Consider the following 16,689-nt stretch of genomic DNA (forward strand, 5'->3'; position numbering starts at 1 on the left):
TGCAATAAAACCCCCACTCCTGTCCAAAACCTATAGGAGCTGAGACAGACCTAAGAACCTACCAACAATACACTCAAACCCACTCTTGCTGTGTGCTGACCAGCACAGGTTTGTAACTGCAAGAATAATTCTTGTTTAGGTTCCAGTCTTTTAACTGGACCAGTGCAGGTACAGCCTTGCACATCCACTAAAACAGTGCCAGGCAGACTTTGCAGGCATCTTGTCTGCATATTTTTAGAGTTATTAACTTAAATCTCCTTTTAACAGCTTTTCTATAATAATTTTTATTCTTTTCTCCTCTGTGCTATGAGTTGGACAACAGAAGCATTTAAATGGCTGGTTTGATATTTTGAGGAATTAGACTTGGACCTTGTTTATGCTGAACAAACAAGAAATCAACCACTGTCACAGAAATCTGCAGAGAAAGTGACACATTCTCCCACCTTGTTCCAGCATTTTCCTTTTCATTTACACAAATATTAATAACTAAATAATGTGTAGCTTTTATGATCAGAAGAAAAAACATTGAGGTCCTTCATGTGGAAATGAAATTAACTGGCAAGTATTTATAACAAAAAAAAAAAAATTCAGGTGTAAACAGAAAAAACCCACAAACTTATCACCAGTTGTGATTTACTTTTGAGACCCAAGTGAGACAGTGGTGTTGACTGAGTGCCACTAAGGGCTATTGCTTGGTCTCTCAGCTGCTGGCCAGATCTACCTGCATATGCCATGTCTTCAAACTGATTGCAGAAATCCTTCCAAAAAAGATCTTCTTTATTAATGTTTAGTTGTGACCCAATTAAAGTGAGTTACCAGTGATTTTTTTTCTTGACAACAAAAAAGCCACAATTCAGATTTAGAATGCAGCAGAAGTATGCTATCTGATGCCAATGCTACAGAAAAAGGAATTACATTTAGAATAATTCTCAAAAATATTTAAAACAGTCATTATATATCTATACATTACTTCTCATAAGAAGTAATTGTTTTTTTTTCATTTTTTACAATTTTTCTCTATCTTAGAACACTTGTGACAAGCTTTTGTATGTATCTTCATATTCCATTTTAACCAGATGCTCTAATATATCAACATCTGGAAATGCCCAACCATAACAAACAGTATAAATTAAAAAGTCAAGCAAAGCAAGGTAAAAAAAAAACCAAAAAAGCACACCAGCAGTTCTCCAGAGACTAGCCAGATAATGGAAAAAAACCTAAGCAAGCAAAAATTTACCCTGAGGAGCAAGAGATGTGAACTTGGAAGTATACCAGAATGACAAGGAGTTGCTTTATAGCTTACTAACAGCCCCGCTTCTAGACCTGAATTTAACTGAGAACTTTACTAGACAATGTTGAGCTTATCCAGAAAGAACGGCATTGTCCAGCACAGACTTGTTTTGCCACTTGAGCCATGTAAAATAAAAATATTATTAAACTTTTTTTGCAAGAAAATTCAACATTTTGGTTAGAGTTTTCAGATTAGTTAAATTTCACATTAAAATATATGTGTAAATTCCTGAATTAGTTCTGAGTGATACTGAATATTGCTCAAACATCTTAATTTTGACTAATTCTGAACTAACTCTCATTATGTTTTGGGTACAAGCAGCATGGGAATACACTGCACTCTCTATTTCTCTTCCTGAAGGAATGACATGCAAGTATTTCCTAAGTAGAACAAATATAAATCTAACAGAAAGCAGTATGAAAATCTGAAATCACAAGTACCAAATATTATGCTTTTAAAAGGGACAAAATTACAATTCCTACAATCTCAGAGGGGTACAAAAAGTAGATGTGCAAATGCTATTTTTCATCTTAGTTGCACTCTGATGACCAATAGTAACTAAATACTTTAACTACACTAAGATTAAAGGAATTTGCTGCTATCACTATAGCAACCATCTTAAAGAAACTAACATGCTCAGCAACCTGGAGGCTAAATTTAGACCTAATACACAATAAAAACATAAATACCACAATAAATTCTACATATTCATTTCTATGAAATGTAGTTGCTTTTTTCATAGTGAGCATAAATCAGTCCTGCCTTTAGAGGATTACATAAAAATAAATAGACTCATTAATGTCCAGTGCACTAATGAGCAATGGGTGAAGTAGGTGTTAATTATGCCACAGTAAGATCCAAGAAAAAAGCCCCAGTGAGCACTTGGAGGTGTGTACAAGTTGAAGTCTCCCCTCTAGGTTTGTGTATTTCGAAGTACAGAATGATGCAGACTGATGACAGAAACATGGTCACCCCCTATTCTATGATGGAAACTTTAGACACAGTATTTTGAACAAAGAACTTCTAAGGATTAATTAAGCCCAGCATAAACCACCACTCTGTTGCTTAGATTTTTGTTGCAAAATGTCAGTATTTCCCAACCAAAAAATTTAAGCTTTCATTGTACTTAAATTACCTATGTAATATAGTACAGCATGTATTCTTCTAGTAAAAATTTGTTTCCAAGCTTCATGCTAAATTCCTTTCCTAAAAAGACATTAAAAAGTTAACCAGAAGTCTATGTTATTGGGATGCTTTCCAGAAATTTGAAGGTAATTTTTTTTAAATGCACTTCCATAGTGCAACTCTTTCACCACTCTGACCATTTAATTTTTCCTTGTGTAAGTGTCTCCAGACTTTTCAGAGGTCATTTCAACAGCAGACAGCTTATAACAAAACCATTAGCAGTTTGGCTAGCTTAAGGAAACCTCTTACTTTCCTTTTTTGTTTATTATCACTGCATGAATCTGCAGCATATGAGAGTTTATAATTTCTCAGGCTTGTTAAATTCATGTTAAAGGTCTGTTTTCTTGTTGAATAAATTTTGTTCATATAATGCTGCCTATTTCATATACTGAGTCTTTAATAGCACCTTTGGTCTATGCGCAACTCACAGATCAAAACAGAGGACTAAAATAGGGGTTGATGATGCTATTTACATGTGTGATTCCTGCTGTCTTCTTGTTAGTAGCTTTAATATAATAGAAGACCTTGTCTGTTTTGTAATTAACACATCTTTACTGGAGAGATATTTGGAAGTGATTGCTGTGAATATACTGGTTAGTAAAATAAACACAATCACACACCACTTTCTGTTATCAGACAAATTTGTGAATTGTACACATTATACTCCAGATCAACAAACTGTGATATAACAGCCAAGTAGAAGACACATTTATATAACCCTTTATTTTTCTGAAAATATGTATTCAATCTGACCTTGCAAATATAATTAGCTTGTGGGATGTGTGGATTTCAGTACCATGGATGCTTTACTAATTGCAGTTCTTGGAAATAGATACTAAATATTTGGAAGCTGCCAATACAAAATAAAAACTGCATCTTTTTGTACATCTGTCTTAGCTTCAAAATGCATAATAATCTAAAAAACAATAACTATACAGCATTTTTTTTAGCATTTGCCTGGGGTCAACAGCCCACACTAGAGTCCATAGAATCTATTTTTAAGAAGAAAATATACAATTATGTCCTGTGTAAATTTCAGGACAGCTATAAATAGTATGATTAAAATTTACTCACAACATAAGATGAGCACTGGACACCTCAATTGTTACCTAGACAAAAATCTGGCCTCTTATAGTCTCCACAGTTATTAAAAATAATGGCTTGACGAAAATTTAGGGTATTTAGTAGCCAGATTATTTTAGCTTCTCCTGAAAGTGTGAATGCTGTCACTCTTTAGTTTCTTACTATCAGATACTGATAATACTTGAATATTATCAGTTACTCTAAAACAGTTGTCATAACTTTGTGGGGCATTTAAAAAAAAGGATTAATTGAGGAGCACTTTACACACTTGATTCTTAAATCCCTCCAATATTAAATAGCCAAACAATACTGAATGAAATAGCTTTGTTTTTCAAGTCCCACTATATTTTAGTGGTAAACTTCAGTTAGGCATAAGTCAGCCTTTATTGTTTAAATTAAAAAAAAATTTAACATCAATATTTTTCCAGTGAAGAATCTATGGCATATGGTGACTATCTTTAAAAATGCATTGTATCCTTGGAATTCAAATAGCGCTGTATTGTTTATGCCATATGTTTATGAACAAACATACCAGTGCTTAAAGACAACTGCAAAGGATATAGTGTGGTTCTGCCAGGTGTGGAAAAAGAAGTAATGTCCCATCTAAAATCTCTTTTATCACCTGCAACTGACCTGTTATCAACTGCTTAGTTTGTTTCTAGAGTCTTTAAAAATGAAATGGAACACGTGACCAGAGAAGTGCAGCTCAGGTTTATGACCATTTCGTTATTTATGCTGCCATGCACTGTTAGACAACTACAAGTGAAGAACATCTTCTGTCCCCTGCAAGCCCACAACATAAAAAATTCAAAGAAATCGTACTTTTTATGCCATTTCCAATGAAAAGCACTAAGAACTGAAACTGACTCATGCCAAATGCATATCACTGAATTGCTGTGATTGTGAGTTTGAAGTTTGCAACATGGAAATTATTTATAAAATGTCAATTTTAGCTCTGGAAAACATATTCCTAGGAGTATGTGCATTTTCCTTCTCTATCCTTGGAGAATTATTTACTTGTGGTCAAATCTGCAGTACAACTTCAATATCCATACTGGAAGGGGAAGAGAACTACAGCATAATACATTTATCTTGACAAGTGAGGGCACGCATCCATAACTCCCATGTAGCTGAGCCACAAGTTTTAAAGCTATATGCTTTAATGAAGATAAATGGACTATTCTACATCCACCACGGCAAAAGCAAATTAAACATTTAATACTTTTCAATTAAGTCTTAGAACTTTCTGTTTTAGGGAAGGGCATGAACTCAAGTAACCTATGTAAATGGTTTAATAGGTAAACATACATGACTTAATTAAATCAGAAGTCCAAAGGACGTTACAGAACAAATTTTGGAACACTAGGATTGATACTAACAATCTCAGCACTCCATTAGAAAAACAGGAGATAAAATATGCAAAATATGTGAATCTGGATATGCATCACCACTCTAGAAAATGTAAGAAAACAGTGGTGCACTGGCAGTAATAACACTATGTAGTTTATGCCTAGGTTTACACAGCCTGAACTGAAAACACCAAGTGGCCCACACTGTGATGCAGACACAATTCATCTCCCACAAATATGATTCTCCAAGCAAAGGAACATCAATCTTTACTGAATCAACAGTGATCAAACCCAGCACAAACATACAACTTTTTACTCTCCAAATCAGGCTCCTATGGAAACTCAGCTCTTGGCTAGAGCAAACCACAATGTTTCTGTCCAGTCAATGGGAAGAAATCGCACATTACTGTGAGAGTACCTAAATGTACTACACACTGTGCATAATGTCCAGAAAGGTACTCTTGATACATCAATCAAAATTACATACTGCAAAGTTAGGTTATCCATTTTAAAATTCTTCCATTTACAATAGGAAAGTATTAGCAAATCCGGTTCTAACAATGGAAGTTGTTCCAGGTATAAAAGATTCTGACAAAATTGTAGGTATCATGTTTTAAAACACATTTTCCTCTACATGCTATCTGCATAATGGTTCCCAATTAATAGACATGTCCCCAAAGTAGTGACAATACAGTCAATTCACTGTTTTGTTTAGTTGCTTTTAATTACTAATTCAACTGTGTTACTTATTTTTAATTGTATGCTGAAGACTGCTGAATTCATTTTTGTCTAGGGAAGACTAAGTCAAACTAAAGATCAAGACAAGTGCATGACGTGGGGAGGAGGAGTTAGTTATATTAAAATAAAGTCTTGTTAGGTGGCTCCAATATGCTTACACTTCTCACAAACTTTATTCTTAATGAGATATTTTAAATTTCAGGCATTACACTAGTGTCTCCACACATCTTGTTTCAAGGATTGCTCTTTTTCTGCCTTCTTAAAAAACAAAGCCTCTTTAAATCCTGCGGTTAATTCAAACAAAGAAAGGAAAAAGACAGGTTCAAAGGAAAAAGAACAGCACTTTGATAAAAAAGTGGAGTTTTAAAGCCATGCAATATTTCAAAAAACTGGTGTAAAACATGCTCAGCTGAAGAAAATCTTGTAGCTAGATGGTAATTCCAATATTCAGGAAATTAATTGTTAAATTGCTGTCTGCTACTGGTTTCAGTATTTTAGACTAACAAGTAATTACCAAATTATGAAACCATTCACACACACATTTGTCTTGATAAACTGGGAAGATTTGCAGCACAAAAACAGAAGTCACCAATCTGAAACACTGAATACACAGGCAATTTAATCTAAACTGGAACATAAAAGTAGCAAGAGATCAAAACTACTTGAAAATCACCATTTTTATGGTCAGCATGCAGCAGAATGACCATCTATTACTCTGAAGAGAAATAAACCTGAAACCAGGTATTAACAGACCTGTAATGCTCCTATACATCACTAATTATGCACAGGTTGTCACTTAGATTTACAAGTACCAATGGACAAAAAAGGGGAGAGATTGCTGAAATAAGTCCTCCAGCTCTCCTCAGGGTTTTCATTTGTATAAGGAGGATAAAACAAGCATGTATCTTTCTCTCCCTCCAGCACAGTAACTTTTTTTGCTACTTCAAAAATTAGTAAAATAACAAATTATAAAGTTTAGCACATTTTTTACTCCTTTTTGAATAAAATTCTAAAGATCTCGTAAGCTGAACAAAAGAAAGCAATTTTCAACTACCAATAAAAAGAAACTGCCTGCACAAAATGGTTTCAGAGTACAGCCCACATTCTGTCTCTTTGAAGTAAAAAACCTTCCACTTCTTGAAGAGGTTGCTTGGACCACAGGACAAGGTTCTTCAATGATGAATGTGGCAGGAGACAATAGTAATAAACTGAAAAGAGCAGCTGCTGACCATATGCATACAAAGGGAAAAAACCAACTGCAAGAAAAATAAAATAATGGAACAGGAATTGGCATGAGGCTGTTGAACCTCAAGACCCAAGTGGACAAAACACTAAGAGAGCTGGTCTGAACTCAACGTTGAAACTGTGCTCACCACAAAGTTGGGTTAAATGATCTGTAGAGATCAACTAGAATTACTTTGATTTACCAGGCTACCCAAATGTGCATATTTATTTTCTTTTACCATCTGAATGAATTTAAGATAAGGATAAAGTACCACAGCAAAATCCTCTTATGAATGTGGCAGGATCTGGTTTTAAGCACAAGATTAAGATGCACAGCATTTTTGTTTCTATCTGTCCGAGGTAACCGAAACAGAATTTATAAAAAAGTTATTGGAAAGACAACTATTTTCCTCAGCAAACAATTAAAAAAAGAATTTTGCCATAAAACAACAGATCTTCCTACAAATATTACATATAGTACCTTGCTGGAAAAAAAATATGGTTTAACAGAAATGAAAGTTTGCTGTATGAGTAGGAGATTTTTCTACCAACCCTGCTACACACCACAAGTGCCAACAAGTTTCTCAGATGTACAAAATGGACTTCTGACAATTTTGGATATTTTATTGATCTTATGAAGCAATTATTAATCAAGGGAAAACAGTTAACTCTCTCAGAAGAACAACACATTTTAAATGGTGGCTTTGTTATAAGAAAGATCCAAAGTTTTAAACAGGTCAAAAAAGAAAACACCACCCTTTTTTTTTTTTTAAATATTAATTTAACAATACAGTGAGTGCAATGCAGTAAGTTAATGCTTTTGGAGTTAAAGCTACTATGTTACACTGGGTTTAGTATAGTCATATTTTCCTTAAGAGGTGATGAACAGCTGCTAAGTTAAGGTCCAAAAAACCACATTTATTTTTAACATTTGGCAAAGGTTTATGGTTCTCTGTACAGACATTTCAAAGTGTATGTTGGAAATAAATATGAAATGTCAATATTTAGCTTTATTCCAGATCTTTAATGAAATTACTGCTTCTGTGAAATATGTATTACTTCTAAATATGTATTACAGCTTCCATTGCACAGATTGGAAAACTGTAGGGGATAAAAGAAAAGTTTATTAATAAGTATAAAATGAAACAACAGCTAGCCAGGTTGCCCCACTGGCCATATTTCAGCATGCTTACTTTGACTTCATTCAAAGAAATCAAGCTAAAAAAAAAAAGTCAAAACAATGCTTTTCCTTTCTGGGTTCTGAGACCACTGACCTTCAGTTAAAACTCACTGTACTGTTGCGAGTTTATTTTACAGACAATTAGAGCACTATTAGCCAAAATATTGCAAAATAGGGTACACAGACATGGAAAAAACCTAATTTGTATGCTAGAATATGTATGTAAGCAATTTGGAATTACTTGTCCTTCATGTGTCCTGCTATATTTATGCAAAAATATCCCAGACCTAAAATGGTCATTAAAGCAGTTGGCATTTAATCCACAGATCTATACGAGGGGGTTTATTTTTATATAAGGATTTTATATGACTTTTTATTTTTGCTCATTGGCTTTAAGACATAAAATGACTGGTTTGTTTTTTTTAACTGATGAGAATTACAGGTATATTTATTTTTAAACTGCAATCATACATCCCTGTGCTACATACAAAATGTGTATGGAGACAAGGCAGTTAACAAAGAAGTTAACAAGTTTGCATTTTCTACAGTAACAGGGCAAACTGCTTTTTAATGTTTTAGCTAGTCAGGGTGAACCTGAGATTCCTCATCAGAATTCACTGCAACTTCCTGACACATGAAAATAACCTCTGCCCCAGTTATTCTTCACTAGCACAGCCATGACTGCTTCACTGACCATAAACTATGGCAATTTATATGGGCATGGACCTGCCCTGAGGCAGCTTTAAAATTAGCTAATGTGCTATTTTGGGCTTTGCTTTTAAATACATCTAATCTCAGACAAAACATGCCATATTAAAATCTTCTATGCCACATGTTCACTATATTTTTTTGCCAGACAGTGCTGCTAGTACAAGGTATAATGAGTAATGATCTCAGACTCACGTAGCTAAAGCTCACCAGTATAATGGTTACTACACCAGCAAAATTACCTCTGCAAGTGGCTCTTCATGCTGGCAAATGCAGATACTTTGCTGAAATAGGCTGAGCTCGGGCTCTGTAGCACACAAAGAGGCTCTGGGTGCCATGATAAGTTACCCAGGCACAGGAAGCACTGGAACCTCACCTGAGAAACCCCCCTTGAACAATAACATATCTGCTCTTCTCTCAGTTCATTGACAATCCAAACACTTTTCAGTGTAAGTGATCTTGCCAACCAGGATCATAAAACTCGAACACATTCCACATCTTCCAAATCAAGAAGTTAATTACAAGTGGTATTCATAATTTAGGAGATTCTTTTTATTTCTAAGCTTTAAAGGATGCACTTGCCAGAAACATGACAGATGTAAATTTTTTTTAACATGAAACCTGAGAACGTAATTTAATCTGACTGTAGCAGCTAAAAATGTGTATGAAAAACAAACATTACAAGACTTCCAGTAATCTCAAGTACTGGCAGCAATGCCATAAGAGCAGCTGTAACTGAGAAATGCTTAGATGGACAAAAATTTATTCACATTCAAAATAAATATGCCAAAGATTACTTTATTGAGGATCTCAAAGATCTCAAATCTAGACAACTATGTCAAACAACAGTGGCAATAAAATTATTATAAAAAGAAGCACTTAGTGAGCAAGTGTGCAGTGTGACTTATTAGGAGGCTTTTCTTCTCAATGGATTTAATAGCTAGTGAGGTCTAAATGAATTACTAGTAATAGTCTTGACATTATTTTTTGACAAAACAAAAAGAATCCTATTTCAACATTTCTATTGGAGTGGGAAAATAAAAGTTCTAGGAAAAATAAGTTAGGAATAATTAAGTGTTCTACTGCATCTTACCCCCCCGCCCCCCAGACTTCCTGTATTTTCTTCTACTCTTCAAGAAATTTATAAAGGAACAAAATTTCTACAGATGTCTAATATCTTCCAAACAACCAGAAGTTAACAATTTTTCAATTGCCTGTTACATAAACGTACTTGCTATAAAATTCAGAATTAAAAAAAATAAACAAAACAACCAAAACAGCAACTGTAGCTTCAGAACATTCTGCTACGAAATTAAGTGAACCCATAGTGTTTGGTATCTTTAATAAGATCTGCCTCACAGGAAACACGACAGTACAGTTTTATAGAAGATGAACACTTTTGAAATATTTATAAATTTACATGAATATCATCCATATATACCATGACGCATTTCAATAATTATTCTACAGTACAATGGGAGTGCATGCTCAAACAAAACACCTCAGCAGTATTTTAAAGCAGTAAACCACCTAGCCAATTTCTGTACGTTCTGTAGTTTTTCTAATCCACTCTCCCTGTGGTTGAGCAAAATCGAATTGCCTCTCACATTTGCAGACAGCTCTGTGAAGGTGATAATAGAGCTGCTCCCTGCTGTCATGAGGCAGGAAATAGGAAAATGGCATATGGGGCTAGAAAGAAATAAAAAGAGAACTAAACAAGAACAAAAGAGATTTCAACAAAGGACAACTATAACCCAATATGCTTTGCAAGTTAAAATCTCTTTTCATAATAATTTAACGTACTTAATCATTTATCTGCACGCTTCTCAAAAATTCAAATGCTTGATATCAACTCCTCTGTAAAGTTTTATTGCCCAAAACATTTGGAATAGAAGTTTTAATAAAAATCATCATATGCAATGCCTGTAAATCAATGCATTCTTAGTACCCATGTTAAGGGGCTGAACTTATTCCAGTCTGTTAGTAATTGATCTCAGAATTTGTAGCTAAAATTTAATATATAAAACAATGTATATTCGGATTATTAGTTGTAAACCTGTTGAGTGACACCTGAATAGCAAAATATTAAGAGAGGATTGTGATTGTTTATGTGTACTGACAATATCAAAGACTTCCAGCCTGTTTAAGGACGACTTATCTAAGCTGCAGAACAAACTGGAAGTGATCTTTTTATTTACAATTAAATTTTTGTTTTAATTTTTTTTTTCGCTATGGGCCTCCAAAAATCAAGTACTTACACATATTTACAGTGCTTCTGTATTAATCTTACTGAAGTACCTTAAAAATAAAAATCAAGCCTACTATACCTTTCCTTTTACACTCTGAATGGGATCCACCACCACAGCAACAGCTCTTTCTGATAAGGCTTCAAAGCTCTGCTGAGTATTGATATCTACACCAGACAACCAACAGCCAAAGCCAGGATGACTATGATACCAACCAACTACCATCTCAGGTCTGAAACAAAGAGGACATTGAGATTTTTAAAAACATAAACACTTATCACAAGAAGAAACAGGAACATATCAGGGCATAAATTATGATGAGCTGTGAAAAAAACACCATTAGTAATATTTAAATTACTCACCATAGTATGGTGAAAACATGGACATGAATAAATGAGACAAAAGAGGGCTATCATTAATGATACACATTAGCAGTGGTAGATCATGCTTTCAGTTTTTCACCCTGTTACCACACCTTCCCTGAACCAGTTTTTACCCTTTCAGCACTTGAGTAAATATCTACTCTTTAACTCCTTGGCATCGAAGGTTGAATTTTCACGGCAGAAAGTCCATTTCAGACATGGACAACGGGAACCAACGGTGGGAAAGGATTAAATATCAATTAAACCAGCAGTAGAACTAGGAACTCAGTCAAAAAGCAATTTGCACTGTTCTGTTCAGCTGCTGAGCCTTTTGCTAACATTAATTTTGAAGTTTTTCCCACAGTAAAAGAATTTTAGCAAGCAGACGACAACTGTTGAGAGGTAGGAGTGAAATAAAAATTTGCTTAAATACTAGGATCTTTTGCAAAATTATTTTCCATTTCATTAAAATTGTTCATGAGTAAGCTATAACTTCAAAAATTTAAAAAATTTTATTTCAAGGGTTACATCAAAAAATCAATCTTTTAAGCAGGTGCTGTGTAGTAATCGCCAATGCTAAACTGAGCAGCATTCTAATCTTTCTGGGTGATAATCAAAGCTGTAGATTTAACAGGAGTGACAATCTCCTGACAATTGAAATGCATGAGGGGGACTGTATTACATGCTATGCTACTCACCTAATTTTTGGGGCAATTACTTATTTTTAAACATTATTAATAGCCCTTAGATCACAAGTTTTGCAGAAAGCCAGCCGTTTCTTCAAAAACCGTGCAGGGAGTACTTGTGACTGTCAGCCCTCTTTACAGTGCCTTACCTTCCCGTCTGTTTCAGCATATCCAACATTTTTGCTTGAAATACAGGATCAACTGCCTCCACACTGACACCCTGATTTAAAAAACAGACAAAAATCATAGTAGCTGTACGTGAAGCATTATTATTAAAAGACAGACAAAAATCATAGTAGCTGTACATGAAGCAGTATTATCTTTTAACATGTAACTTCACACAAACAAAAATATTCATAAGCATCTGTTTAAAAAGACAACCTGAATACTTTAGTACTACATGACAGAACACCCTTAAACGCAAAATATAATTTTTAGAAATGTATTTCAATGTGAATTTTTAAATGCTGAAAGAATGTTTTGAATTGCTATTGAAGTAATCTTCACTATAAGTAAACATGATTAAATAGGTGTAGGAAATCACTCTTTTCTCCTCTGTTTGGTCTGCAAACCGTGGCCTGTGGTTTGTCCCAAGTTCAGCTCTACACGTTTTATTCAAGATAAATATCACATATTGACTTTTTGTAGATTTTTATATTATGCACATGAGTAAACTCAGGACAAAAGAATTTAAAAATTTCATGGAGTGCAGCTCTGAGTAACAAAGGAATTATCCCATGCCTGTTTCAAGCACATTTCATTCCAGTTACACGAAATAAAGCACCATAAATTCCAATTATGCCCCTTGACTCTTCATCTCTTTAATCTGTTCATAAAATGGATATTCTTACTCAAAATTTAAACACTTTTTTTTTCATATCACAGAACTATCATTTAAGAGACATGCAACTAAGATCTGGCAAAGAGAGCAAGTTTGAAGTATATAGAACCATCACAATGTAACCTCTTACATTTTGAATATTTCTGCTGGCTCATACTACATGAGTTTTGAAAGTTACCAAATTATAAGTCTTATAAGTCACGTAATACATTGTAATACAAGTCTTATAAGTCATGTAATACATATATTTATACATAAAAAGGACACAATATCTGCATATATTGCTATTCACACTTAAGTACTAGCCTTTGCTCAAAAAGAAGTTTTGGCTACATTTCTTTTTACTGAAATCCTTTAACCATTAGACTTGTTTGTATTATAACTCACAGCTTATACCTTCAGATTGCTTCAATGAGGTAAAGCACAAAAACATTTAAAAAATATGTTTACCTTAAGGAAAAAAAACAAATAAGCAAATAAAATTATCAAGGTCCAGATGCGAAAAACTCACCGTTCCAGACTGTGGCATTGCAAAAACATCAATCACTCTCACAGTATAATCATCAACAAATTCCCCAAGCATCAGACCCATAACTTCCATAGGGACACCAGCACGACCATGCTTCAACATCTGGAATTAAGATCAAATGACACCATATGTTTAAACGAAGGTTCAAGTCTGATTTGAGGTAGTTTTTTCAGCCTTTGTTGATCTCTAGCTAATTTGCAACTTGTAGCACTTTAGGAAACTGTAACAAACCATAAAATAGTAAAAACAAACCTAACAAAAGAGAACTAATTAAAGTAAGTTTCTGAGGGTTCCAATCAGTATTAATTTATTTTTTAAATAAGTCTGGCCAGCACTTAGGCAACACAAGTCCATTAACTCTGGACTGCTGCCAGGTGCTCTAACTCCAGCATTATATCCAGACATGTATGTACACAGAACACTTACTTTCAGCAGTGCAAGGGAAGAGATATAAACCTGTTCCGCTGTATCGACCGCAGGAGCATCTGTTGGTGGCCCCTGTAAAAAGAATAAACAATTATTTTCATCATCATTGTTATTCTGCAGTTTCTAAATATTTTCTTTTGTTTTGCATATTGCAAAATTTGTAGAAAAATGCATATGCAATTGACTTAATGAGTTAGATGTAGTTGCTACAAACAAAACAAAAAATTGCACACCCAATCCCCAAACCCGTGTTTACAGCACTTTCTGTCACTAACTCTATTTTGTAATAGGTCACCCAGCCATCATCCTGTCACCCCCACCCCAAACAACACAGCCAGTCAAATATAAAGCAGGCAAGTGTTACACTGGATACAAACCTGTTACAAGCCATTCAGACTAAGAGTCAGATAAGTTTCCATTAGTCTGCCTTGCTGCAATGCTAACCTTCGTCAGCTGTAAAATATGGCCAGTTCTCCAATTAACTATGTGTTTCTTACAGTGGTGTGAATGTAAATGCTGCTGGGCTAGCATGATTAACTGGCACCAACACAAACAGCAATTTCCCTTTGCTTCATCAGCTTTCAGCTAAAGAGGACTTGCAGATAAAGGCTATGGGAGTACTTTGCAGATACACTGGTACAGTGAGAGAAAAAACGGACCTCTGATCCCTAGGTGGAAAAGCTGTGAACAAAATACTTTGCTCTTTGCCTTATGAGTAGTTATTCAAAAATTAGCACAACTGTCCCAGGTGTGAATGATTGGTTGAAACAGGTTCTGTGTACTGTTGAAATTGAAAAACACAGGAGGCAGCAGTTTAAATGTCCCTTTCTTGAGGAACAAGAGAAATATTGCTGTTATATACAGAATTCCACATGAGCATCCCTCATTGCAGCCAATTAACAGCACATTCATTACCAAATTTCCACTGAAAAGACATAGCTTACTTCTGCATGAGGTGATGCAAACTTAGAGGGGCAACAAAGCAACTATGGAAAAAAAAAAAAAGATACTCCATTATCAAGTTAAAAGAGGAAAAATGGTGCCTTTACTGAACCCTTTAAAGATTTAGAAATTTGAGTAAACAGTTATAAGAAAAACTGGGGGAAAAAAACTTTTGAATAAATTCTTAATTTTTCACTTCAAGTGAAAAAATTCAACACAACATGCATCCTCATGACATCAAACAAGACACAGCGATCAACACAATCCATTACTTCCTGAAGATAAAACTGGATACTTAAGTAATCAACACATTACATTTGTACAGGAATTATCCTTTCTGCATACTCTGATTTTCACACACACAGGAAAACATCAGTCTTCAGAATAAAGCCTTAAAGACAGTAAGAAAATTGAGTTGTGGGGGTTTTCCCCCTTAAAGTCAATTAATCTATGAGTTCTATATCCACTCTTTGTATTGTGAATCCAATCTTTGTATTTTGAAACACATATACGCATGGATCTGTCAACCATACCCACTTCCTAAAAGCTTCAAACCTCTATTTCCAACTTTGATACCGCTGACCATCATCTCTCAGTATTTGCCTTTCCTCACTTCTTACTACTCACTCCTAATTCTTCTGTCACTCTAGTCTTGTCATCAGCAAGCTTCCAGCAGGTTTCCCTGCTTTTCACCTTCCATAGTATTCTCACCAAAGGTCCGTCCATTTTTCATCAACCTCACCCCTTTATCAAGTATTTCCCTGGCCTAGCCCCAGCCCAAAAGTGAGATGCTCCAGTTGAGATGTGCTCCTCTAGCATCCGCACTGAAACACACTAAAAGCAGCTCTTTAGAACATTGCCCAGAACCAGATGGACAGAGCACCTGCATCACTTATCCCAAATTTTCTGCAATTAAATTGACTGGCAAAGCTTCAAATGCCCAAACATCTTGCAATGCTGTTCCCATGTTTTTTTCTCCATAAACATGTCAGTTTACTTTCTAAACTCTATCTCTTCTACTTTAAGTCTATTCACTTAGAAGTGTTCGCTCAGAATTTTGAAAGCACAAAGACTCATGTTTCCACTTACTCAATGCAAAGAAAAAAGCCTAAGTAACCTGAGTAACTTACTAGCTTGTTAACCAAACCCTTTTTTCGTACATAATGCTCTCCCAATTTTCCACCAGTTGTAGACCAGAGGTCTGAAAGGAAGATAAAAATAACTAGTAAGCTTGTTCTTTAGAAGAGCCCTAATACCCATGCTGTGTAGAAATGCATTCTACATTTGTTCCAGATTTTGTTTAGCATTTCACTGTAAGCAACCATCCCGTTACACCATGCAGTAATTTTTAAAATAAAGAACAGAATAATAAAAATCTCCCCCAGATTAGCACAAACGGTCCCATGATTTCTGGAAGGCTAATCTTGCTCTTTGACTGAGACTACCTTCTCAAAAATCAAGAGGCTTGAACTGAAGCTTACTCCACAGACTGTGGCTCTTGGATGAGCCCTCCTCTATGAAATTTCCAGTGTTTGTTAAAATCACACTGACACCTGTCCTGCAGCTGAAGCATTAATCAAAGCTCTGTCCTCTATATAGCTGCCGGTGCCCTCAACTTATAAAAGCTTATTATTCAAAACTTTTCTCATGTTAGAGATCAGTCAGTAGATTCACCACTTACAGGGAGAAAACAAATATTAACATATTTTGTTTCTGTAACAAGGCAGATGAATCACCTTTAGTTTAAGTGAAGGTAGGAACTAAAGCAGGGTGTTCCTTGTATTTCCTTACGATTTCTATATTCCTTCGAGCATCCAAATGCTCTTTTACTGTGATGATGGTGCAGAAGAGGGCATACCTAATATGATACTTCATCAAATCTTTAGGCATTCTATGAGA

The 16,689-nt window shown here is 34.9% G+C and overlaps 1 protein-coding gene across 3 annotated transcripts in view; it reads right to left on the bottom strand.

Annotated features, from left to right (window-relative positions):
• The window catches only part of PSMD14 (proteasome 26S subunit, non-ATPase 14), a 46,712-nt gene that overhangs the window by 10,319 nt on the left and 19,704 nt on the right, over positions 1–16,689 (bottom strand). For all 3 annotated transcript variants that reach the window (XM_005485244.4, XM_005485245.3, XM_074548607.1), the window contains 4 exons: positions 13,849–13,920; positions 13,405–13,524; positions 12,202–12,272; positions 11,086–11,236 (listed from right to left, as the gene is read on the bottom strand). In XM_005485244.4, coding sequence (XP_005485301.3) covers positions 11,086–11,236; positions 12,202–12,272; positions 13,405–13,524; positions 13,849–13,920 — 414 coding nt within the window. The remainder of the gene's footprint in view (positions 1–11,085; positions 11,237–12,201; positions 12,273–13,404; positions 13,525–13,848; positions 13,921–16,689) is intronic.

The sequence above is a fragment of the Zonotrichia albicollis genome, chromosome 10 (genome assembly GCF_047830755.1).
Source record: "Zonotrichia albicollis isolate bZonAlb1 chromosome 10, bZonAlb1.hap1, whole genome shotgun sequence".
Lineage (NCBI taxonomy): Eukaryota > Metazoa > Chordata > Aves > Passeriformes > Passerellidae > Zonotrichia > Zonotrichia albicollis.